Source organism: Rhamphochromis longiceps, linkage group LG6, assembly GCF_057381845.1.
Source record: "Rhamphochromis longiceps isolate RC_006_pf linkage group LG6, R_longiceps_female_GT1.1, whole genome shotgun sequence".
NCBI lineage: Eukaryota > Metazoa > Chordata > Actinopteri > Cichliformes > Cichlidae > Rhamphochromis > Rhamphochromis longiceps.
The window spans coordinates 23,590,304-23,615,795 of NC_140562.1; the positions used below are offsets into that span (position 1 = coordinate 23,590,304).

Sequence of the window (25,492 nt, forward strand, 5' to 3'; positions counted from 1 at the left end):
ATAATACTTTTTATTTTCTATTGGATTTCAAAGAAATTTGGCACATTAAAAATAAGCAAATAAAAACACGTTTTTTGCCCATTTGTTTGAGCTACTGGTCCTTAAACAATGAATTTGATAATCGTATCACACAGAAAATCAGGCACATCTATTTATTATTACGAAAACAGATGTTTTAGAAGTGGTGGTAGGGGCTTATAGTGTGTCACTGGGGGAAAATTCTAGGCCTAATCTATTACAGTTAACAAAATTATATATATATATATATATATTTTTAGTGTTCATATGGATGTAACGTTTTCAGTGGGAGAAACATTTTGTCACTCATCCACCGAAACCTTATAAACAGTACAGATTTACTTACCTGGATGATTGAGCATAGATCAAAAATATTTTTTATTCTACTTTAAAGTCATATGAAAGGTTTTCCCATGGGTTCTATAAAGTCCTAGTGTCATATATCACTGTGGAGGAATTATGGCCGACTCTGCAGAGTGCTTCATTTCATTGAGGTTTGCATTCATTGGTTCATGCACAGCTCTCGTAACGCCCCACCACACCTGTTGTATGCTCACCTTATTACTAAATTAGGCAGAGCACTCTGAATTGTATCAGGACATAAAGCACGGTCTTTACGTTGCTTTATTGAACACTGTCCATCTTACAACTAACCACTTAACGGGGCTTCCCTCGGACAACAACATCCGGTTCAAAGGTCATCACCTTAAGACATAGCCATATCAGTACATGACACACCGGCCATTGCAACACTACAATTCTTTACTTTGTCAGACATTCTGCTGTAGATTTGCAGGTCTCCTTGGATTCATTGTCCTGTTGCATGATCAGTTTTTTGGCTAAGATGGGCTCACATTTGACTACTGAATACTTTGGTATACAGAGGACTTTATGGTCAACTGACTGCAAGGTGCCCAGGCCCTGTGGCTGCAAACTACTGCAAATCATCACCCCTCATCACCCCTGAAGTGTTTGTGCTGATATGCTATGTTTGGTTTTCACCAAATGTGGCACTTTGCATTATTGCCTAACATCTCCACTCTGCTCCAATCTGTCCAAAGGACATTGTTCTACAGGAGTTGTGATTTGTTCAGCTTTGTAAACCTAAGTTGTGCTGTCATGGTTTTCCTGGAAAGAAGACACTTTGTCCTTGACACCCTTCCAAACAAGCCATACTTGTTCAGGCTTTTTCTATTTGTATTGCCATGAATGTAAACATTTAACATGCTAACTGCTCTTGTTTTATTTAGCTATTTATTCTTAATACATTTATGAACTTATGTATACATTTGCTGGGATATCCACTCCTGGGAAGACTGCGGCACCTGAATGCTCCAGACCAACAAACTGGCTTTTATGGAGGTGCTCACACTTTCTGACGATTGACTATCAAGTGTATTTGATTAGGAACATCTGGCTGCTCTTAATTCCTGTGGGAGCAGTAATAGATGTACTTAGTTTTTCATAGGACTCTGTGCTGCCCTTTCATTTTAAATAATAATAATAATAATAATAATAATAATAATAATAATAATAATGGGCACAAGTGCGACACAAGCAACATCAGGCTGACCCTGTCAGTTTGCGCCCTCTCCCAAATCACGGACAAACGTGGTTGGAGAACGTGGTACATTGAGCGTTAAGGTTTCTATGAATCGAGTTTACACAGACGTGATTATGCTCTTATCAGGCAAAACGTCCTGGGTTTGTTAAAATGACTCCGTGTGATACCACGTGAGAACAATAAAATATTTCATTTTCTGTTGTTACCCACAAACTGAACGGTAATGTAACGGGGTCGAATATTTCGAGATTTACTCATCAAATCATCAAAAGACTTGTCAAGTCCCTTGCTCCACCCTCGACAAACAGCAACGCCCATTTGTTCACAAGAGTTTATACAACATTGTTTGAAAACGCTTTGCATCCTCACCCTGCAGACTGCAGCGCTCGGCTTGTGAAAACCATTACGTTTAATTTACAGCCTTTTCTGCGCCTTTTACAGGTGACCATGCATCGATACGCGTAAGTGGACTTTGTTTGGCACTGTGTACTTAACTTTATTTGCATTCCTGCGACATTTAGTCTGTAGTTAACCACTTGTACTTTTGGGCGATGTTGTGTGCGCCTAAAAACATCGTCAGAAAAACATTAACTGAGAAGCTTTTGAGTGCCACTTTGTCCTCAGACTTAGAAACACTGAAGTTTTACATTAATGTAAATTAAAGTACACCTTATACCTAGATGCAGATGGAGATTGTAAATAAAAATTATGTAAAATTGTTCTATGATACAAGAGAGGCTCGTTTAAACCCTGTGTAGAGTTGAGTTTTAGCAGTTACATAACATGTTAGCGATAATAATTACATAATTATAGCTTCCCCAGTGTGGATTCTTAACAATAACAATATTTCTGAATGTACTGCTGTATTGTGAAATGCAATAGCAGGACGTTTTTTTTTTTTTTTACCAAGGTGAACAATCTAGATATTGCCTTAATTGGTCTATAGTCACTAATTGTCCTTCATGCCAGAGGGGTCTTGTCCTAATTTTTTTTTAAATATCTTACAGGTCAGTGGGTATACTGGAAGCTGCTTTGTTGGTTTTGCTGGCAGGCTGTCAACAATGTGTCTTAGCATCCAGCGACACATTGGCTCCAGAGGTCTTGCAGAACAACGGCACCCTGTATGCAGTCTGCAAGGTGAGACCCAGCACCTCTCTCCCGGAGGACCTGCCCAAAGTGTACGGCCATGTGTTGTTCAAGCAGGATCATCCTCAGGAGAAAGTCAAGGTCCTTCTCCGGTTTAGTGGCTTCCCCAGAGACGGCAGTCCGGAGCCCAGAGCGGTGCACATCCATCAGTATGGAGACCTGAGCCGGGGATGTGACTCCACCGGTGGCCACTACAATCCATATGGTGTAAATCACCCTAACCACCCTGGAGACTTTGGAAACTTTGAGCCCCAGCAAGGGAAGATTAATACAATGCTAGAATCTGATGCAACACTGTTTGGAAGCCTGTCTGTGTTTGGGAGAGCAGTGGTGATTCATGAAAAGATAGACGACTTAGGGCGTGGTGGAGACGCTGGGAGCCTGCTGCATGGAAACGCAGGCCGAAGGCTCGCATGCTGTATTATTGGGGTTTCGTCCCCCAATCTCTGGAATATGAACTTTAAGCAGTACTCCAGGCGGCTGAGGAGGAATTAACCTACAGTAGTGTGCTATACTCTACTTCCAGTTTGATACCAAGAAAAAAAATAACGAGGTGGTTAAACCCACATCCTGCCAAAATGCATAGTAGCTTCTTAGAAGTATTAGAAACATGCTTTAATAATTGTTCAAGAGTTTTCTTACTACAAATTAGCATAATTATGGTGTTCAATATTAGTAATGGTACAGTTGGTTGGTTGGAGTATCAACAAACCAAATATATGATTGGACTGCTTTTCCTTTGGCTCCATCATCAGATTCACCTCTCAGCTTATCCTGGTCCTTAAGTTGTGACCAAAATTATTGAAATAAATTTCAGTACCATCAGCCTCAGCTGTGCTGTCTTTGTAGCTCGAAGTTAGTTAGTCGTAGCTGTGGTCTTGTGTAAAAATAAATAAATACAGAATACATAAAAATGCATACAAATACAATGGTTTTTAAAGTCAAAAACAAAAGGTAATTTGTACAAATTTTCTAATAAAAAAAATAAATAAGATCAAGATGTTAGTGTGTTATATTTCAGGAGGAGCTTCGAGAAATGACTCTTGTAATTATCAAATGTCTGTCAATAAATTAGGTCAGATAAAAGAAACAACCGAGACTGTCTTAATTTACACAGTAGCATGCTGTCGTATAGCATTTAACACATGGTGTGTTGATATCTGTGCATTCCTGTATTATCCTTTTGTGTTACACATTTCAATGTTTTTTTTCCTCGCTACCTAGCCTGACCCGTCTCCCCAATGTGATGTTTGTGTATTGTATGTACGGTCGGCAAGGTCTGTCATCTCGGTTGTGGGCAAAAGACCTGCAACTGACAAATAAAGGCTATCTCATCATCTCTCTCATCTCATATTTGAATGAATAAAAGGAATGAAATCTTTATTTCCAACATATAAGTAACAAATGTTAATAAATATTAAAAAATGGGTATGAAATAAAGAAGCCATTATATTAAATAAACTCCACAGACTGATCCCCCATAAAATACTGACCATTTCCTGTTCGAAAAGGAGTAGAAGGAAGCAAATGCTTTCCAATTCCTACTTCCTGTTTAAATCATATGTCTGTTTTTGGTTAGAGAGCATAATATATACCTGTATCTATAAATAAATGTACCTATACAACAATCTAAAAATATTTTTATATCTTTATGCACAGTATAACCATCATATCACCTCACAGTGTTCAACCCAAATATCCATGCAGAGTTTAATATTTAATACTCTGCTTCCATATACTGATTTATAAGTGTTTTTTTTTTTCCATGTATAATTTCTTAAGACTGATTTATATTTGTGCACATTTTCAAAACCCTTCTCCATATTATTCCACAAATTCACTGCACAGGTTAATTTGAACCAGCTCTTCTTTGTTGTTCACCCTATTTTTTTCTTTTTTAGCTCTCCTCTCAGATCATAACCACATTTTTTATTATACTTTCTGATAACATATTGCTTGTTCTGTACATTATCTGACCGTTTCGTAATATTTGATGTGATGAGCACTACTAGAACATGTAGTCTCTGAATGTTAACCATTTGTTAGCTTTTACACATTGTTGACATATCACATCATCATACGGTCTCATGAACTCATAGCGTTGTCATATGCGGCTTTGCTGATTATACGCTGCGAATGTTAAGTAAAGCAGAAGGTCTGTTTGTGCTTGGTTCACGTTGGGCACATCGTATTTAGAACAAGCACACAGTGCTTCCTGTCATCTTTGTCAAATTGCTTTTATCCTCGTGGTGACTGAATTAAATCATGCCAGGGCTGAATTCTTGACAGTAAGGAGCCGGTTCATGACCTAACAAAGGTCATTTAAAAGATCATCATTAACTCCTTTTTATTATGTGATTTAATAAGGAAAAGAATTCATACGCCTAAAGCAGACAACTCTGTAAATGTTACCTTCAAAAAGCAGAAAGAAACCTTTAAGTATAACACATACAGCACTGATGCATGCATCTTTTCTGGTGTTAATAAAGAGAAATCACTGTTTTGCCACATTAGATATGCAGACTACATGAAACGTGCGAGTGAATGAATGAACGTTTTAAAACTCTCAGAGAAACTCTCACAGGAGCGAATATTGTTACTCCTGCGAGTATGGTTTGGGGATGACGAATCACCGGTGTCCAGTTACTTTAGGTCACATTGACATCAGTTCAAAAGGTGGTGCAGAACTCAGACAATGCACCGAGTGAAAGCAGAGATACAATAGAGCATCTGAAGAGTATCGTTAATACTCTTCAGTTTGGTAGGAGTCACTGTTGATTCATTCACACTCATCTGAAATCTAATATGCTGTTTTCCAAAGATTCGTTTATCAGTTTTTTTGATTTTTGAATTATTTAAAAAATAATTAAAGAGCTTTATGGATTTTGTAAATACTTTAATTAGTTTTGGTTTTTTCCTAATGCTGTGCGACATCACAACTCCTCCTGACTACTGCAAACATCCGCGGTAGTCAGGACGTCCTCCTGCTGCTCTTCGGAGGCTGCAGTAGACACAGTAGTAGATGATGTAACGTGACTATTTCTCTCTATTACATTACACTCTGTTTCAACACTTTCCCCCCCTACAGTGCATTCATCTGACTCCTCCTCTCCTCCAGCTGTTGGGACTGAGTTCTCTGAGAGTTGCTGTGAGTGGCCGGGGTCTGAGGGATCAGGTCTGTTCAAGTATTTCACATCAGCACTGGAGTCACTCAGACCCTCTTCTGTTGCAAACCTGGTAAAAACTGCAGTGCTTTGTGATTGGCCACTTTCCTGGCACTCCTCACTAGCTGGCATTTCTGTTTGAGGCCTTGAGGACTCTTGCTCATCCAACTGTGGTGAGCAGTTTTGGTTCGAGGCCTCGACACACGATGATGGTGTTGGTGCGTCATCTTGAAAATCTGACGCAGCTGGTGTTACACTGTCTTCTGGAGAGCTCTCGTGCTCAGCTGGTTTGTTTGACCTTTTGTCACCTTTAAGAACAAATCAGAAAAATAACATTCAAGAAATGCAGCTCCTATTTTAACTGCTGTTGACCAAGAGAGGAATAACTCCACTGAATAATCACCGTTCTGTCCCGGAGAATCAGATGGATCGGTCGAATCCACTAGCTGCGTGTTCAGGATGATGGCGTCTCTTCCCCCTGTTATCACAAAACAGTCAAAGTAAGCTTTCAGAAAAGTGGTTCACATAAACAGCTACTTAAAAAAGGTTGGATTAGATAGCGATAAGAAGTGTTGGTGGATATGAGAAGAAGATTAAGTTGAGCGTTTATGACGTAGATGACATCGTTTTTGGAGAAACATACTTCCGCATATTCCCAGAGACACATTATAAGTCAGGCCTCCAGGTTGCAAGAAGCAAAAGGGCAGAAAAAGGAAGAGGAATTATTGTAAAAACAGTATTCTTAGCACAGGTTAGAGTGATATGCACATGTCTCAGTATATTGAGACAATTATAATAACCTGGAAGGCTCCATAATCCGGACATCTCCAGTGTTTTTAGTTTCTTCTCCAGCTCGGCTACTCGATTTCCAAGAATCCTAATGGGGGAAAAAAAAAAAAAGGATATTGCAGTTGACCCATCATTACATCAAGAAGTGAAGTGGCTAAAAATCTACAGCTGGGGTGTCAAATAAAAGGCCTAGGGGGCAGAATCAGCCTGGCAGTCTTGGAAAATGTGAAGGAGGGCATACATTATGAACTATTAACTTCATTTTCATAAATTTTGCAGGCTTTATTAATAGCAAAGACTCCAAGGCCATTTATACTAAGAACAAAACAAAAAGTTTTCTGTGACTTAACAAAAATGTTCTGCAGAACAGTCTGGGCAACGGCACACCAGAGCTTTTTCTGTAATTTTACACATTTATTTCTTACAATTTAAGTCCACCAACTCATGCTAACAGATTTCTTTCATTTACTACAGGAGCAGTTATTTATAATGCAGTTTGACACCCGTGATCTATGGAGCACATAATAAGAGTGCGAGTGAAGTCTGAATTTTAGTACTTGTTGATTTGGCGCTGGTGCTGAATCACCATGTTTTTCTCGTGGATGGTTTCCAGCAGGGCTGTGGCGAGAGATTTGAGGTCTGAGATGGACTGAGGAGTCACCGGCAAACTGCAGCCGTTTTCTTCAGACAGCAGCAGTTCCTTCACTGCAAGCACGTCACGAGCCACGGTTAAAAGAAACAGCAGTCATCATTTCCCACGAGACACTGAATAAAACTGAACTCACACATTTAAAGGGTAATATGTGCATAATAGAAAGTGTAGATGTTTGAACTAGCATGATTCCTCTGACCTTGTTTAGCAGAAAGCACCCCAGTCAGAGCACTGCTGTTGGGCTTTCCACTGATTTTAGAGGTCTTCCTACACTCCAGGGCACTCTGACATCAGCAGGAAACAGTTTGGAGAAAAGAAAGAGTTTAAAAAAAAAAAAAAAAAAAAAAGGATAACATACAATAAATATATATGAAATTACAGAAAAAAACTACAACTACCTTGTACTTCAGCAGATTTGTCTTGAGCAAGTTGACCTCTTCTTGAAGTTGATTAAGTCGCTCATGCAAATACCTGAAATGTCAGAAACCACAAATGCTGTTCAGTTTAACCTGTTTCAACAGTAGAGAAGAATTTCTCAGTAAATCTTTATCTAAATTCTGTATATATAGATCAAGCACAGCATTATGACCCCATTTGTCCCTAGACTCATTATTTGTCCAGCACAACCCACAGATGCTTGATTGGATTGAGATCTGGGGGAATATGGAGACCAAGTCAACACTTTAAACTTGTTGTTGTGATCCTCAAACCATTCCTGAACTATTTTTGCTTTTGTGTCAGGGTGCATCATCCTGGTGAAAGAGGCCAGAGCCTGAACTATCCTTATGCTTGCGTATTTTTCCTACTTCCAACACATCAACTCTGTGGACAAAATGTTCACTTGCTTTCTAATACGTCCCACTCACTAACAGGTACCACGATGAAGAGATAATTAGTCTTGTTCAGTTGATCTGTCAGTGGTCATAATGTTATGTCTGATCAGTGTATGTAACTATATATTGCAAGACAGCACGTGTACATGAATAGACTTTTGAAAATCACTGCTTCAACATGCCAGCCAATCACAGAGGTACTACTTAAAATGATCTTTTTAAAAGAGCAACAAACCTGTTCTCCATGCAGAGCGCGTCGATGTCTAAGATGCGGACATCATCATTCCCTACAATGTGGTTCATCTCCACATTGAGACGATGAGCCTTCTGTTGAAACACGTCCCGCTCTGCTCGAACATCCTGCAGCTCATCCGTGAGCGACTTCACGCTGTTCTCCAGCACCTCGTTCTGCACCCAAACAAGATTCAAGATGTAGGACAATTTTATCTAGCAATACAAGTCTCTTCTTGTCAAATATATATCATCTTCTCATTAAAAGTGGAACTAACTAATGCGAGGACCTCCTTGAAACTCCAAATTTTATTACCGGTATTATTTCCTGAAATTAATCCATTGTTGAGGGATTTGACGTACTCAAAAAACAAATTAAACTTTGAACAACCAGCAGAATTGCTTAAAGTTGATGACACTTGTGGCTATGCATAAAAGCTTTACTAGCACCCCGTTCCTGCATTTTTGTGTTCTCTTTTCCCCCCCATTTACAGTTGTACACTAAATAATGCCGATCCTTCAGAATCAAACTGGCTTTTTATTTGGTCAGTTTAATCAAAATGCTAAATAATGTGAATTTTGATATTTTGTCAGCCATTTCATCTATAACTCAGACGAACATCATCGGATCTCCCCCAAGCTTTACGTTATTGCTAAGAGAAGAGGTCTGCAAGCAAATATTCGGTTATAATCCTAGCGCCACCTTCCACCTTCTGGCAACAGGAAATCTGACCTAAGGGACAGATTCAATCCAATTTGGATGAAATGTACATGTTGTGCTTGACATATATTTACATCTATCTAAAGTATAATTACTGGTTGACAGAAAGGGATATGCAACCTCGCTGCACAGCATCTAATAAGTGTCACAGCTTAAAGAAATCTAATTGCCACCAGTGTTAGCAGCTTTAATATTCACCTACATTTAAAGAAAACTGCTAATCGCTTCCATTTTTTTCCTGCACAACACTTTTATTTCTCATGTGATATTTTAAACTATCATACTTTTTAAATCATATTCATCTGATACTGATATGGTGACCTTGTGACAGCTAAGGGTGAAAACACTGGGTTTGCTGAAATGGAAATAGGGTTCATGTGGTTGCTTTTAAAATAAATTAAAAAAAATACTTACAAATAAAATATAAATAAATATAAACTTTCTTTTTCTAATGCAAGAACCAATTAGAACTATTAAATGGCAGTATATAATGTATATAATAAATGTAAATCATAAAAAAGTGAACCATTATGTGAATATCAGCTGAATAGTCAAAATCAAGCAGGGGGCTCTCACCTGCTCTCTCGCCCTTTCTAACTGTTTGACCAGATCTTCTCGCTCATGCGCGGGAAAGTGTCGGGCGCCGACCTCTTCGTCTCCCAGCCTCTGTTTGGTGATGGTCATCCGTAGAAGCTGTGATAGCACAAAGTAAGAAAAGTCTCAACTAAGCTACAATTATACACCTTTGGTGTGTTTGTACAGTACAATTTGAAACCTGTCCTTAAAATAAACAAGGCTCATCCACTTGATCGTTACTTAGACTGACAAATAAGTGTACAAAGGTATGTTGGAAATGTATTTATGAATAATGAGAGGCAAAGATTCAGCAAATATACATTAGAAACATACCTTGTTATCACCCTGAGCTTCCAGTAGTCGCTGTTTCAGCTCCTTCACCTCCTCGGACAGATGAGAGTTTCGCTCTCTGGAGTCTGTCAGTAGCTGGGCTAAATTCACCTGATCATGAAGTAAATACAGAGACATGTTAGCCCCATTTGTCAAGTTGGTTTGTGAATATATATATAGAATAGAAGTCTTCCAGGTACAGCGCCCGACAGATAATGTACTTGAAAAAAATGAGCTTCTATCATTCCAATTTGAAACATTAGGTTCAAACAAGCAAACGTAAAATTCTTTAAAAAAAGAAAAGAAAAGAAAGAAATTGTGGTTAAATATGTTTCCCAAATCTTTTTCTTCTTCTGTGTGATCTTTGAGAGAAAACAGGTTAAATTCTTTTAAGGTTTTATTTTCTTGTTCTTCTTGTTTTTTCAGTTTTTATTGTTGATCTTAAGCACACTGAGTTTGAATGTAAACAAATGCATCATAAAAATAAAATCGTCATTACATTTTTTTTTTTTAAATCTGTGATTCATTCAGTGGTGACTTTGTTACTGTGTCATTAACCAACAGTTTTATATCAGAGAGCAACTTGTGAGAACATTGTGTGTGTCATGCTATGACACATTATGATAAGTAGTACACACCCATGCTACAGCACTGTTTAGGCCGTTCATGCTGTTGACTGTGAAATGAAAATGATACCATCCCATTAGAAGGTGCTGTACTGTAGGCGCATAAACACTAAAACTGGGTGATTTGAGCTTGTTGCTAAGTGGTTTCTAGGTAACGCGATAAATATATAATACAAAACTCAACTTTTGTTGATATAAATCAGACGTTACCATCGTAAAAATAAAACGATACAATGACTTTATAAAGTTTTAGAGGAACATAGATAAAAATGGATCATTTTAGGATGTTGGCACTTCATGCTAAGAAGCATGATGAGATCTTAACATCAGATACGGATAAGAAGTTTGTGGACAAATAGACAGGCAAAGATCTGATGTATTATTCTAAGATAAAGCTGCTGTAATTGTCAAACAAAGAGCGCCGTAGAGATGTTAATAGTTAGGAGTAAATATTAGTAGTAAAGTGTTAAGCATCCCATCCAAAGAGATCTCCAACTTGTGACCACATTACTGACTTTGCTGAAAGTCTCCAGCATCACTGTGAAATGCCAGTGTATCAAAGTACAGTTAAGACAGTTCTGCGTGCAGTGATTAGCATTTTTAAATCTCTTACTTGATTCCTTTTCTTTGGAGGCAGAGAAGGATCTCCATCCTGTCAGTGACACAAAGACAAAGGAAGTTGTCATTAGATGCCACAAAGTTTAATAGCAGTAGTTTTTATCCTCTGCTCTGATGCAGCTTTTAAAACGGAGTCAGATCAGCTTACAATGAGCTCTCTGTACTTCTTCTTGAGTCCCTGGTGTCGCTCACGGAGCTGGTTGGCCATCAGTTCGTACTGATCCCTCTCCTGCTGACAGGTGTCCAGCTCTTTAGACAGAATCAGAAGAGCTTCTTTCTTACTCTCCAACTTCCGCTTACAAACCAGGAACTGCAGAGAAAGCAAGGTTTTGAGGAAAAACAAAAGCTTCTGGCATGTAGTCAATATAACGTTATTTGATTATTTGAGGGCTAAAGAGTTCTCTGGTCATCATTAAAGACCAAATGCACTGTGAAACATGTAAAAGAAAAACAAACAAACAAAACAACCCACATATATACACTACTATAGTGGCACAAAAACGTTTTCTGATGGTAAAAAAAATACCAACGGTTTGCGTTGCAGCTCCTTGTTATTTTAACTGCTTGTCCATCTGATGTATTGGTTAAACATTTTCAAAAGCAGAAGAGCATCTCTGAATGCACAATACATGAGATCTTGAAGTAGATGGGCTACAGCCACAGAAGACCACACAGGGTGCTACTCCTGTCAACTATGAACAGGAAACCGAGGCTACAATGCCCTCTGACCCTTTGTGAAAACTAGTTTCTTGAGCAGGGGTTCACTGTACTCAAATGGCCTCCACATTCACCGGATTTAAGTCAAATAGAGAGAGATGGTGGGACAGGAGCTTTACATCATGGATGTGTGATGCTAGCATGTAAATATGGACCAAAATGTTTCCAGTACTCTGTCGAATTAATGTCATGAAGAATTAAGGCACTTCTGAAAGGAAAGGGGTTCAACCCAGTGCAGGGTGTATCTAATAAAGTGGCTAATGAGTGTATGTCTGCAAAGTATTGCACAACCAAAGCTGTGGACAAAAATAGTAGCATGAAGCATAGACTAGGATAAAACTACTCCAGTAGCTTAAATGCAAAGCAGTTCAACACTGACTGCACTCAAGTGAAATACTCGAGCAAACGCGTTGATATGCAGCCATCTGAACGTGTTTCTTCATTAAAGCTGCAACTCGCAGTGTGGTGCAAGTCAGTAACTTTTCAAGGCAACGGGCTCAGCAGGCACAAGGAAACTCAAATCGTCTTCCTCATACATGTGCAGTCCTTGCAGGTAAGAGAAACCACAGCAGCTGAGATTTAATCCCGTGAGCTCGGATTAATTTGGACACAAGTGTTTCAGTGGATCCGAACAAGCGACAGCAGACAGAACTAAAACAGTGAAACGATCATGTACGCCACAGTATTTTAGCCGGTCAGGACACCTGTCCCACAATTATTGTGCGTCAGTGAAGGTTTTTTACGCTCTTTCCTCATTCTCGTCCTTTCTGCGTCTTCGCAGTCTCACCTCACTGACCAGCCCCTGCCAGTCACTTTCGCTCCTCCTGGACGGATCCATCGCGTCCTGCGGCGGAACAAAGGTTACCCAAGCACAGTGAGTTTCACAGAAGCATCACCCCTCTGCATCTGCAGAAATCAGAGTCAAACCCGATTAAAGCGATCGAGAAACGCGATTTGCATCACTTCCGTCCGTCTCGACGTCAGAAAAGCGTCACGTCGCATTTACAGAACCTCGTAAAACAGAAAGAGATTAAAACAAAATAACCAAAACGGAACGAGATGCCTAACAGCTGAGCTGTTGTGTGTGTTTATTATAGTAATCACCCCTACACAAGTAAGAGAGCGTGACAAATGATGTATTAGGCCAGGGGTGGGCAATTCCAGGCCCCGAGGGCCGGTGTCCCTGCAGGTTTTAGATGTGTCCTCGAACCAACACAGCTGATTTAAATGGCTAAATTAGCTCCTCAACATGTCCTGAAGTTCTCCAGAGGCCTGGAAACGAACTAATCATGTGATTCAGGTGAGTTGACCCAAGGTGAGATCTGAAACCTGCAGGACACCGGCCCTCGGGACCTGGAATTGCCCACCCCTGTATTAGGCAATAAATGTCCCTCTATTTGTAAAATAGTCAATAAGAATTGGGGTAAAAATACTTGTTTCTCTGTTTTGTTTGTTTGTTTTTTATTGCTTAACTAGTGCCAAATCATGAAAATAAGATGGTTTAACTTTATTAAAACGAAGGCAGGCATTAACGCTGTCAGCATACAGCTGATCTCTATATTTTATTTCAAAATATGACATTTTATCAGATGTCGTCAAGATTAAAGTATTATTGTTGTTGTTGTTGATGATAATGATTATGATGATGGTGATGCTGTAAGACTAAAACTAACTGCACTGTTGAACTGAATAAATATGCAATAGCCATTTGAGCTTCCTGTGTCCCAAAATTCTACCATACAGGTCAAATAAACAGTATTTTTGAGCCTGATGTGATTTACCGTGGAAAACCTTTAAATTACTTTTTCTTTTTCTTTGTCAAATGTGACTAAACCTTAAACCTTTTTATACTAGTGCTGTTGTTGTTATATGGTTGTTTGGTGTGAGTTTTCCCCTTTTTTTTGGCTTGAAGTTGTATTTATGACGCTCTTGTGTAAAGCACAAACCCCTAAGATTGGTCAGTGAATAATCATTTATACAGTTGATGGCATGCTGTAGACAAGTGGCGAGCAATTTAAGTCAGGGTTATAAAAGGAACCATAATCACTACTACTAGGGAAAACTGTCCCACACTATCACAATACTTTATCCATCTTCTTGTTTCCTAAAATCAACAAAACATGAGATTCTGTCTTTGTCCTTATGCTAATCAAAAAACACGGACAGTACATTCAGTTTAAGACATGCTGTCTGCAACACTTTATCTTTACTTTAATGGTTTCATGTTTACATCAGCAAAACATGATGGAAAAACAATTTAATACAACACGTGTGGTTAAATGTTCTTTAATCCATTTCCACAAACTGTTCTTACATGGGATTCAAGATCTGAAAAACATGATTATTTTTCAGCATTACTTTTTAATGACGTGGGAAAAAATATGTATACATCACTGTTGGTAGTGCATTAGGAATAATTAAAGGAGAAACTTGTTATCAAAGCTATCAAAACACATTGATTATACTAGTTGGCATTTTGTCATTTTTATCTAACTGTCAATTTTCAAAAATCAGGCTCCAATATTGTTTAATGTGTGAAAAAAAATCTTTACAATATATGACAAATATCAAACGTTCTGTAAAGAAAAGGGAACGCTTGTTTTTTGACTGAATGAAAAGGCCTCCTACAAAGGCTTTAAAGGTACATAGTAGCACACAATAGACATTATGGTTATTATTTATTCCATATTAACACTTAGTATCATACATTTTGCATAGGAATCAAAACTAAATAATGTATGTTATGTTGCTATTAAATAGGCACTCAGTAGCATGGCCATAAAGTAGTTTGATATAAATCTAGTGGAGTTAGGTTAAAGCTAGTAATATTCTGTTTTCAAGCCGAGGGTAGATTAGATCTAATCTCCCCTCAACATACCCCAACGTACCGGCAGCAAGCCGACAGCATTCCGAGGGAGACTGGGGACATTGTTCAGCATCTCCATTGCCGAAGATGCTGCATTGAGCTGTGGCAGCAAGGTGGTTGGTCCCTGTCGTGGTGGTAATCCCCAAACCAAATGGTGGACACCAGAGGTGAAGGGAGCCACCAGGCTGAAGGAGGAGTCCTATCAGGCTTGGTTAGCCTGTGGGACTTCAGAGGCAGCTGACAGGTACCGACAGGCCAAGCGGAATGCGGCTCAGGCAGTGGCTGAAGCATAAACTCGGGTGTGGGAGGAGTTCGGAGAAGCCATGGAAAAAGACTTTCGGACTGCCTCAAAGAGATTCTGGCAAACCGTCAGGCGTCTCAGGAGGGGAAAGCGGTGCTCTACCTGCACTGTGTATAGTGCTGGCGGAGCGCTGCTGACGTCGACTGAGAAAATTGTCAGGCGGTGAAAGGAATACTTCGAGGAACTCCTTAATCCCACTAACACGTCTTCCGAGGAGGAAGCAGAGTCTGGGGATGAGGGGGATGACCCGCCAATTTCTGGGGGCGAGCTCACTGAGGCAGTTAAACAACTCCTTGGTGGCAGAGCCCCTGGTGTTGATGAGGTCTGCCCCGAGTTCCTGAAAACTCTGGACGTTGTAGGGCTGTCCTGGTTGACACGCCTCTACAATGTTGCGTGGAGATCAGGGGCAGTACCTGTGGACTGGCAGACCGGGGTGGTGGTCCCCATCTTTAAGAAAGGGGACCGGAGGGTGTGTTCCAACTACAAGGGGATCAAACTCCTCAGCCTCCCTGGGAAAGTCTATGCCAGGGTGCTGGAAAGGAGAGTTCGTCCGCTAGTCGAACCTTGGATACAGGAGGAACAATGCGGTTTTCGTCCTGGTCGCGGAACACTGGACCAGCTCTTTATCCTCTCAAGGATACTTGAGGGTGCATGGGAGTTTGCCCAACCAGTCTACGTGTGTTTTGTGGACTTGGAGAAGGCATTCGACCGTGTCCCTCGGGGTGTCCTGTGGGAGGTGTTGCGGGAGTATGGGGTGTCTGGCCCATTGCTACGGGCCATTCGATCCCTATATAACCGTTGCAAGAGCTTGGTTTGCATTGCCGGCAATAAGTCGGACTCGTTCCCGGTGGGTGATGGGCTCCGCCAGGGCTGCCCTTTGTCTCCGGTTCTGTTCATAATTTTTATGGACAGGATTTCTAGGCGCAGCCAAGTGGCGGAGGGCTTTCACTTTGGTGGCCTCAAAATCTCATCTCTGCTTTTTGCGGATGATGTGGTTCTGTTGGCTTCATCGGGTGAGGGCCTCCAGCTCGCCCTGGAACGGTTCGCAGCCGAGTGTTAAGCAGCGGGAATGAGGATCAGCACTTCCAAATCTGAGGCCATGGTTCTCAGCCGGAAAAGGGTGGAGTGCCCACTCCGGGTCGGGGATGAGTTCCTGCCCCAAGTGGAGGAGTTCAAGTATCTCAGGGTCTTGTTCGCGAGTGATGGGAGAAGGGAGCCGGAGATCGACAGACGGATTGGTGCGGCGGCTGCAGTGATGCGGACGCTGCACCGGTCCGTCGTGGTGAAGAGGGAGCTGAGTGTAAAAGCGAAGCTCTCAATTTACCGGTCGATCTACGTCCCTACCCTCACCTATGGCCACGAGCTGTGGGTAGTGACTGAAAGAATGAGATCGCGGATACAAGCGGCGGAAATGAGCTTCCTCCAAAGGGTGGCTGGCCTCTCCCTTAGAGATAGGGTGAGAAGTTCGGCCATCCGGGAGGGGCTCAGAGTAGAGCCGCTGCTGCTCCACATCGAAAGGAGCCAGCTGAGGTGGTTCGGGCATCTGAAAAGGATGCCTCCTGGGCGCCTCCTGGGGTTGGTGTTCCGTGCATGTCCCACCGGGAGGAGGCCCTGGGGCAAACCCAGGACACGTTGGAGAGATTATATCTCTCGGCTGGCCTGGGAACACCTTGGTGTTCCCCCGGATAAGATGGAGGAGGTGGCTGGGGAGAGGAAGGTCTGGGCTTCTCTGCTTAGGCTGCTGCCCCCGCGACTCGGCCCCGGATAAAGCGGAAGAAGATGGATGGATGGATGGATATTCTGTTTTCAGGTAAGGAAGAAAACTGTGCATCATGCACTTTTATCTTTGCAGTCATAACACTTACTGCAATGAAATGGCTTCAAAATTTTTGATGGCTTCTCAGAGAAAGTGTCCATTTTTTTACTCCCCATGACTTTCTGACTAACATTCAGCATTTTACTTCCAAGCGTAAACCCTCAAAAATGCACACTTTTTTTTCAAATACCAAAATTTTGAGGGCTACATGTCACAGTTTTTGTAATTTTTTGAAACTACAAAAACCGTGACATCTGTGCAATACCAATGTCGATAACGGTGGTCATTTTTTCCTTCAGACGTGGCAAATTAAACAGAGTATACAACACCATACAACATGATTTGCTTCTGCCAGTGTTCATTTTGACGTGACATACAAAGTTTGTTTTGCTTGCACAGCTACACCATCAGCTGTAGGGTGTAAATGGTCACGCTTCTCACTAACTTCCTGTGTAGGGCAGGAGGGTAATAGTCTGTGATATCTTTGGCTAGTGTGGACAGTGTCTGGCTTGTTGGCTTGACAGAATTATGATAAAAGCCAAGCCTTTTTAAGGATGTATTGGTATTGCCATAACATTTTCTTAATGCAGTTGCATTGTCATATTATATTTCTGTCAGCCTTTAGTTACTTTGGTCTAACATTAACCTAGCCTTCATAATTTTCTGAATCCATATCACATTATTTGCAGAAAACTTGATTAAATTTAGTTTCAAACCAAGAACGATAAATCTAGTTGCATAAGTACAATACACAGCATTTGACACTTCTTTGACAGCATACACTCATTATGAAGCGACTAACCAACATGCAGTACTTAACAAATTTATTTGACCACCACCATGAGGTTCATCCCACAGCTGTCCTAAATTATCAGTACTGGTAATTGCCAAGTCATTTTTAAATGTTTCTGCAAGGTTAATCCGCCAGCATTTACAATGGTCTCATAATTTCTTTTAAGCACTGTATATTTTGATCAGTACTGCTTTTGTAGTTATTATAAGCTTAAATCTACAAATATATGCTCAAAGACCATCGATTTCCCTTTGAAGCTGGAGGAGAAAATAAAACTCCTTCGGTCAGTGGTCACCACAGTAAATGACCGGGGTGACTGCACGTAAATGTCCTTGAACTTGTGAAATGTTTTTGACTCTGCATCCCAGAGGTAGATCTGTGTGAAAGAGTAATCGCTGCCAAGAGCAAGATAGTGCCTGTCTGCGAAGGTGAACGGCTGGAGGATCATCGCCCCTCGAGAGGGAAGAGGCAGCACGTCAATGAACTGCTTGTTGGTCCACTTGAGGACTTTGGAGTCACCGATGTAGCAAGCCATGGCCAGATACAAGTCACCCTCCACCCGGAAAGCTTTGACAGCCACTACATCATCAACGTTTGTGATTTCACTATGAAGTATAAACTTTAAGGTACTCCTGTTCCACAGGTAGATGATTGGTGACTGAGAGCGACTGGCTAAGATCAGGTAGGACTTACCGTCCACCTCAACATACTCAGCATCTGTATCACGAAACCATTCATGGAGAAACTGGTAGGAGTAGAAACCAGTTTCATTGCGTTCTGGTTGGTCAGTCCACTTGTAGAGAGTAGACATGCCTGCCTTGGAGCTGTCCACAATCACAAAGTACCAGTGACCTTCCATCTGAAAGACTTCAATATCATTTGGCTTCGAGATGTTGAACACCTCAATAGTTTGAAAGTTGATGAATTTGTTTTGTTGACCATCAAACTTGTAAATGTGGGAACCCCCAAAGAGCTGGGTGACTATTATTAGGACATGGTCTTCAATTAGAACCGACTTGCATCCAACAACAGACTTCCCTGTGAAGAAAAGTTGGTCATTAATAATACAACACAGAAAATGAAAGTATTAGTTGAAAATTAACGTACTCTGAAGGATCTGTGAATTCTATCTGTGAATTCTATGACTTCTATGATGACAGTATTAAAATCATTATGGTCAAGCATGAAAAGACCAAAGTTCAGACCAAGACAAGACCAAGGACAAAGTTGGATTTTTGTTTCTTTCAGCTGTTGATGAATGTAATGGACTTTAGGGATTCTGGCCTCACTTTTTTATACAACTAGTGTTTAGTTATCAGCTAACTTTAGCATATAGCAGGCGTCGTTGTCAGGTGAGTTGGAAGATGAACCTAAGCAGTGGCTCCCCTGGTTACCTTCTTTCTTTTTATGCAGGAGGTTGCTGGGAGATGATGTTTGATCAGACATTTCCTGTCTTACTGCAATAAAGTGTTCAGTGAGGATCAGTGGGGTGCACGGTTAAAAGCTTCACACAGAGTTGGTGGAAGAACTGTATCTGATTACCCACATGTAACAGAGACTACAGCTGCCGGGGTTATTACTTTTATATACCAAAAAAGTATTTTGCACAAAAATATTCTTTAAATGTTCTTCTGTAAAGTTGGGTATTTTAAATATATGGCAACTGTCTCAAATTGTCAGATCAAGTCTCAGTTGGCCATTTGATTATCAACTGTTACTTCAGTTTTCAGACCTGGAGGATGTCAGTTAGTCAATATCCATGATTCGGATGTGCAGTTAAAATGTATGCAGGACCATTCATTGATCTATTTTGGTCTTTTCATGAAATCTACTGACACTGAAAAAAAAAATAACATTACCAGCTTCATGGATGTTATCAAACCTGTTATATTATCAAATTTTCTGAAGTTCAGTTCAATGTGATCCCACTCCATGACTATGCAGCTGTTGGAGTTTGGGGCGGCCATCGCTACAAAGATGTCGTCTTTGAAGGAGAAGATGTCCGCTGATATGGACTGAATGGGGATGGACTGATGACGCACAAAGTCTGTGAGATGCGGACAAAAACAGAAACTGCTGGTTTGCTGATTAAGTGAAAACACCAAAATTTACATACTCACAGCTTCAGTTACATTTCAGTGCTTTGAGAAGCCTCATTCATGTACTCAGGGCTATTAAATTTGGCTTTCAGCTTAGTAATATTTTATTTTTGAGATTGTATGTTTTTTAACAGTCATTTGCAGTGACCATAAGGTTTTGCACAAAATATTTCAGCAACTGCTGCATGGATTGTTGTGAGATTTGGAACAGGCATTTGGCTCTCAGTTTCATTCTTATATCTGCAAATATAAACGTATTGTGATTTTTTTTTGTGTGTGTGTGTGTTGTTGGTTTTTTTTGCAAAGGTTATGCAGCATGTGTGGATATGTATATGTTTTCAGGAGGAAACATGTTAGCAAACCTTGAATCTGTTTCTTTTTGAGAGCAAATGATTAATTATTCAACATTTTTATTGATTTTAGAATGACAGAAATGCCTTTCATCATGCCCTTGTTATTTCACCTGTGGAAATACATTCGCCCGGTGGAATAGGAAGGTCATTGAGCCGCTTGCTCTTCATGTCACTGGGGCCTGCGCAGAAGACATCTGATGCTGTGGCATTCGTGTTTTTCAGCCATGTCATCAGCCACTTGTTCTCACAGCCACACTGGAAAGAGTTGCCTCGCAGATCTCTGATGCATCACAGAGGGAATGATCAACAACAAAGGATTAAGACAAGAGAGAAGAATGACTGGAAGATAGATAGATAGATAGATAGATAGATAGATAGATAGATAGATAGATATCAATCATACCACTCGGAGGATTTAATGCTGAACACTGCCAAGTGCAGTCTGAGTCAGCTTCAGTTAGAAAAACACACACACACTCTCTCTCTCTCTTAAACACACCCACATACACACTGCTGACACAACAACTGCTTACTCACATTTCCAGCAAGGAATCCAAGTCAAAAAAGAGATCCCTCGGCAGAAACCTTATCTTGTTATTTGCAAGGGAGCTAAACCAGAAACACAAAGAATGAGAAGGGGGAAAAAAAAAACACAATTCTGGTTTTTTGGGTTTTTTTTTTTCACTTTAACTGCGAAATGTTGCTGTTTCAGCTGTCATGATTAGGAGAGAAGATGACAGCAAAACTTACAGATAAGTCAACCCTCGTAGACCACGAAAGGCATTTTTGGTGATGGTTTCTATCTTGTTCCCTTCAATGAACCTGTTCCATGAATAGTAATAGAACAGATTTATCAATGACGAGAGACAGATAAATATATTTTGTCATGTCTGAAAAGCACATGTGCACTGTTTATTATTTTTGATTTTCTGCTCCACTGGTGTGGGCATTGGGTATTGGGATAAGTTTAAAAGTTGTTGGTGACTGAGATTTTTTTAGATTAAGAAAGAATTTGTTTAATAATACTCACAAATATTCTAGATGAGGCAGACCAGAGAAAGCATCATCTTTGATTGCAGTCAAAGAATTTGCATTAAGAAGCCTGTAAAGGTAAAAAAACAACAACAAAAAAAGCTCTACAGCTTAAAATATTAAAACTTTCCTTTAAAAAACAACTTTTAGTTGTCTGGTTTCCAGTATAAAGCAACCAAAAACAACTTAACCAATAATAAATCCGTGTGCCTTATTTGTTTGGGTGTGACTGCTCTAAGACGTCAATAATCACCAAGTAATCAGTGGGTACTTACAGCAGCTGAAGAAAAGGCATAAGTGAAAACATCCCCTCTGTAATTTCCGCAATTGATCCATTAACCATGCTCCTGTTGAGTGAAACACATTAGGGACATGTTAACAGTCTGTACCAGACACGTCAGGCACGAAATCCCACTACAGGGAGTCAATTATTCTTCTGAATGCGGTATTAATATTATCTCGTGACTCACTGACGGATTTTAATAACCCTCTTCATAGCCAAAGAAATGTACTTACAGGGAGTTGATCTCTTTCGGTATAGTGTGGGGGATCTGTGAAATGCCGACGCAGATGATGGTCTCCTTTGTGCAGGAGCATCCTGAAGGGCATTTGAAATTCTTTTTCGATTCAGCTGCAACATAAATGCACAGGAGCGCGAATCCGGCCAGCCACTGCTTAGCAAGTGTCATGATGCTTCGTAGACATTAAAAACAGCGACTGAACGCGAGGTCTGAGCGTGTCGTTTGTGTATCCGCTGGGCTACATCAGAATGCAGCACTACAGTGGAAAGCCCTGACACAGGCTGATACGGCTGCAGCTGCGTCCTGGAGGGCTGCTGCTTTGGTGTCGGACGTCAGTGATCAGAGGTGATTTGTGTCGAAAGACTTCAAGGCAGCGTTTGTGTATATATGCATTTAATAAGTGCTCGACTTAAAGACGCATTCAAAGTGGGGCAATCAATAGCAAACACAAACAGACCTCGGTTTTTCAGCACCATGGAGAGTATTAATACTGTCATAATAGTTGCCCGCGTCTGTCGTGGATTTCATCACGTGATACATTCTGCATAACTATGCAGAAAGTACCAAATCCAATGAAAATAGCCTAATAAAGTCCCTCCACATACCAGGAAGAGATTTAATTGCACTTTTTAACCTGGTAGATGAATTATCCTCTCAGCTGTAGTTACCAACTGGTACAGAGGCATTTCAGAGGCTCAATTCATTTCCTATATTAAAAAAGAAACAGAAAAGTCATCAGTTCACCAAATGCACCCTCCTGGTGATTTTTAAATTTTTTATTATTATTATTATTATTATTATTATTATTCTCATAAGCTTTATTTAAAAAGTCTGAGACTAAAAGTCTGTTTTTAATAATAAGTTAACAAAAAAAGAAATACTAAAAGTCAAAAATCAGGGTAAAATTAAAATAAATCACAGTAACAAATTTGTTTATCATATTAAAATGAACTAAACTCCACCTGGGAGGAAAGGCAAGTGACTTTATAACTAATTTTTGCTAATATAGTTCTGACTCTGGAGAGCAAAGGGATGAAAAAAAAACCAAGCAAAAAAAAAAAAAAGTGAAGTATGGTGAGACGTCAGGCCATGAACCAATTTATGAATTTCAGCCTTCTAACTGTTCAAGATTGCTGTATGTGATTGTTTTCTACAAGTACATCATGGTGGATTTGAAATATTACTTGGATCATGTTAGTTTATAGGAGCTTTTTTTTTAAATTTGCCTTATTAAAAGTTTTCTTCTTTTATTGTTTTTTTTTTCTTGGAGTATTTTCATGACCCCATGTAATCCTAATATTTACTTTGTTAGTTGTTTTTAAGTTACTTAGGTGAGTCTCTTTGGTTTCAGTGACTTTTCCCATATATCTTGAGTGCTAATAGGGTAAGTAAGACTTACAGACCCCTGTCATGTTACACACACAATGCCTGACCTTTAATATTAAGTTTATAGGACAAAAGGCAGTACAAAGCTTTAACATGAGAAGATACATTTTTTATTCATGTTTTCTTTTTTCAGAAATAAACAAAGTGTGATTTGCCTAAGGGTAACCAGACTTTTGTTTACCAGTCAGTAGTGTAGTGTGTCAGTTCAGATAGTGCACCACTAGAGGGCAGCTGCTGATAAAGAAAGAGGAACCACACTGTGGCAACTGTTTTGCTAACATGGGGGGAAAGCATCTGTCGTGCTGCTATAGTTGTTCTGTTTAATTTTTGATATTTTTAAAATCCAAAATGTCATAGAAAGTGTTAATTTTATTTTCAATTCAATTCAATTTTATTTATATAGCGCCAAATCACAACAAAAGTCGCCTCAAGGCGCTTCATAGGTACAGAGAAAAACCCAACAATCATATGACCCCCTATGAGGAAGCACTTTGACGACAGTGGGAAGGAAAAACTCCCTTTTATCAGGAAGAAACCTCCGGCAGAACCAGGCTCAGGGAGGGGCGGCCATCTGCTGCGACCGGTTGGGGTGAGAGAAGGAAAACAGGATAAAAGACATGCTGTGGAAGAGAGACAGAAGTTAATAACAGATATGATTCAATGCAGAGAGGTCTGTTAATACATAGTGAGTGAGAAAGGTGACTGGAAAGAAAAAACTCAATGCATCATGGGAATCCCCGGCAGCCTACGTCTATTGCAGCATAACTAAGGCCTAACTATATGCTTTAGCAAAAAGGAAAGTTTTAAGCCTAATCTTGAAAGTAGAGATAGTGTCTGTCTCCCGAATCCAAACTGGAAGCTGGTTCCACAGAAGAGGGGCCTGAAAACTGAAGGCTCTGCCTCCCATTCTACTTTTAAATACTCTAGGAACAACAAGTAGGCCTGCAGAGTGAGAGCGAAGTGCTCTAATAGGGTGATATGGTACTACAAGCTCATTAAGATAAGATGGGGCCTGATTATTTAAGACCTTGTATGTGAGGAGCAGGATTTTGAAATCAATTCTGGATTTAACAGGAAGCCAATGAAGGGAAGCCAAAACAGGAGAAATATGCTCTCTCTTTCTAGTCCCTGTCAGGACTCTTGCTGCACTAATTATTTGGGTTGGTGAAGTAAAAACTAACACAGTATCAGGTTTGTAAAGTTTGTTCATTCATTCTTGTTTCTGTCTTGAGTGAAAATGACTTCAAAGTTTTCAAAATGAGTTTTTTAAAAGAAGGTTTTGAGAATTTCTGAGAACTGTGATTGCCCTGAATCTTTATTTACTATTTCCTGATTATTTTTCATATTCTTCTCCTCATTTTTTCTTTACAACCATCTGATTTAAAATATACACATTTTATTAGGTACACCTGTTCTTCTGCTCCTTAACACAAATATCTAATCAGCAGCAGCTCAATGCATTTAGGTATGCAAACGTGGTCAAGATGACCTGCTGAAGTTCAAAACAAACATCAGAATGGGGAAGAAAGGTGATTTGAGAGCCTTTGAACAACTCATTACAACCAAGGTATGTAGAAAAGCATTCCTGAAGACAGAAGACTTCAAGCCCTGAAGCAGATGAACACGCCACATGCTGAGGCTACAAGTTACACTGCATCACCAAAACTGGGAAACACAAGACTGAAAAAAAATCACCTCGTTTGATAGTGTTGCTGACCATGTCCATCCACAGGTACCCATCTTCTGATGGCTGCTTTCAGCAGGATAACATGTCATGTTATAAAGCTCAGATCATCTAAACTTGGTTTGCTAAACATAAGAATGAGTTCAAAGTCACCAGATCTCAATCCAGTAAAGCAGCTGTTGGATGTGGTGGTAGTGTGATGCAATCAGGTCAATATGGAACAAAATATCTGCAGAATGTTTAAAGCACCATGTTGAATCTATGACCAGAAGACTTCATCCAAGGTGTACCTAATTAAATGACTGGTGAGTATATATCTGCTGTCCTCTAATTAAAGATACTCTAATGCTTTAATTGTTAAATGTATAGTTAAATACATTTAACATACAGTTAAACTGATTGTAGGCTTATTATACCAGTTATTAGGTTTAGGGGCTAATTGCCTCGTCACATATTGCTTTTTTACTTTAATAAATGAAATCATAATTTCAAAATTGCATTCTTTGTCTGATATTAAATGTGTGATGATCTGAAACATGCAAGGGTGACAAATTTTGACAACACTGCATTTAATCAGAATCAGAATCAGAATACTTTATTGATCCCTGGGGGAAATTATTTTAATGAAGTAGTCAATAACAGTTATCACATCATTA

At 39.9% G+C, this 25,492-nt stretch overlaps 3 protein-coding genes across 4 annotated transcripts; 1 reads left to right on the forward strand and 2 right to left on the reverse strand.

The window, feature by feature from the left end:
• The first annotated feature begins 1,939 nt into the window (after positions 1-1,939).
• Positions 1,940-4,067, forward strand: LOC146668001 (extracellular superoxide dismutase [Cu-Zn]-like). Its single transcript, XM_085409814.1, has 2 exons — positions 1,940-2,043; positions 2,590-4,067. Exons 1-2 carry the CDS (start codon positions 2,030-2,032, stop codon positions 3,221-3,223), a joined length of 648 nt encoding a protein of 215 aa, XP_085265940.1. The 5' UTR covers positions 1,940-2,029; the 3' UTR covers positions 3,224-4,067.
• A 1,536-nt stretch (positions 4,068-5,603) lies between these two features.
• LOC146668002 (coiled-coil domain-containing protein 149-like) lies at positions 5,604-12,951 on the reverse strand. 2 transcript variants are annotated; one of them, XM_085409811.1, is made up of 13 exons: positions 12,773-12,951; positions 11,417-11,578; positions 11,264-11,302; positions 10,028-10,135; positions 9,695-9,811; positions 8,402-8,574; positions 7,732-7,804; positions 7,533-7,617; positions 7,239-7,386; positions 6,693-6,769; positions 6,536-6,571; positions 6,296-6,370; positions 5,604-6,200 (listed from the first exon to the last, which is right to left on the reverse strand). In XM_085409811.1, exons 1-13 carry the CDS (start codon positions 12,821-12,823, stop codon positions 5,662-5,664), a joined length of 1,683 nt encoding a protein of 560 aa, XP_085265937.1. In that variant the 5' UTR covers positions 12,824-12,951; the 3' UTR covers positions 5,604-5,661. The 2 variants fall into 2 exon arrangements, with proteins under 2 accessions (XP_085265937.1, XP_085265938.1); XM_085409812.1 differs by lacking the exon at positions 6,536-6,571 and having other exon boundaries at positions 12,773-12,949.
• A 4,945-nt stretch (positions 12,952-17,896) lies between these two features.
• On the reverse strand, positions 17,897-21,961 carry LOC146668003 (leucine-rich repeat LGI family member 2-like). Its single transcript, XM_085408566.1, has 8 exons — positions 21,762-21,961; positions 21,521-21,592; positions 21,244-21,315; positions 20,964-21,035; positions 20,751-20,822; positions 20,324-20,493; positions 19,644-19,808; positions 17,897-18,799 (listed from the first exon to the last, which is right to left on the reverse strand). The coding sequence occupies exons 1-8, from the start codon at positions 21,932-21,934 to the stop codon at positions 17,964-17,966; spliced, it is 1,632 nt and encodes a 543-aa protein (XP_085264692.1). The 5' UTR covers positions 21,935-21,961; the 3' UTR covers positions 17,897-17,963.
• Positions 21,962-25,492: the final 3,531 nt, after the last annotated feature.

Coding starts and splice junctions, on each gene's coding strand:
- LOC146668002 (XM_085409811.1), bottom strand. CDS start 12,823: ATGGATCCGTCCAGGAGGAGCGAAAGTGACTGGCAGGGGCTGGTCAGT. Junction 11,303..11,416: donor AGAAGTACAGAGAGCTCATT/GTAAGCTGATCT, acceptor TGTCACTGACAG/GATGGAGATCCTTCTCTGCC. Junction 7,805..8,401: donor GCGCTCTGCATGGAGAACAG/GTTTGTTGCTCT, acceptor CTGACATTTCAG/GTATTTGCATGAGCGACTTA.
- LOC146668003 (XM_085408566.1), bottom strand. CDS start 21,934: ATGACACTTGCTAAGCAGTGGCTGGCCGGATTCGCGCTCCTGTGCATT. Junction 21,316..21,520: donor ATGCCTTTTCTTCAGCTGCT/GTAAGTACCCAC, acceptor TTACCTTTACAG/GCTTCTTAATGCAAATTCTT. Junction 20,494..20,750: donor TTGGATTCCTTGCTGGAAAT/GTGAGTAAGCAG, acceptor GTGATGCATCAG/AGATCTGCGAGGCAACTCTT.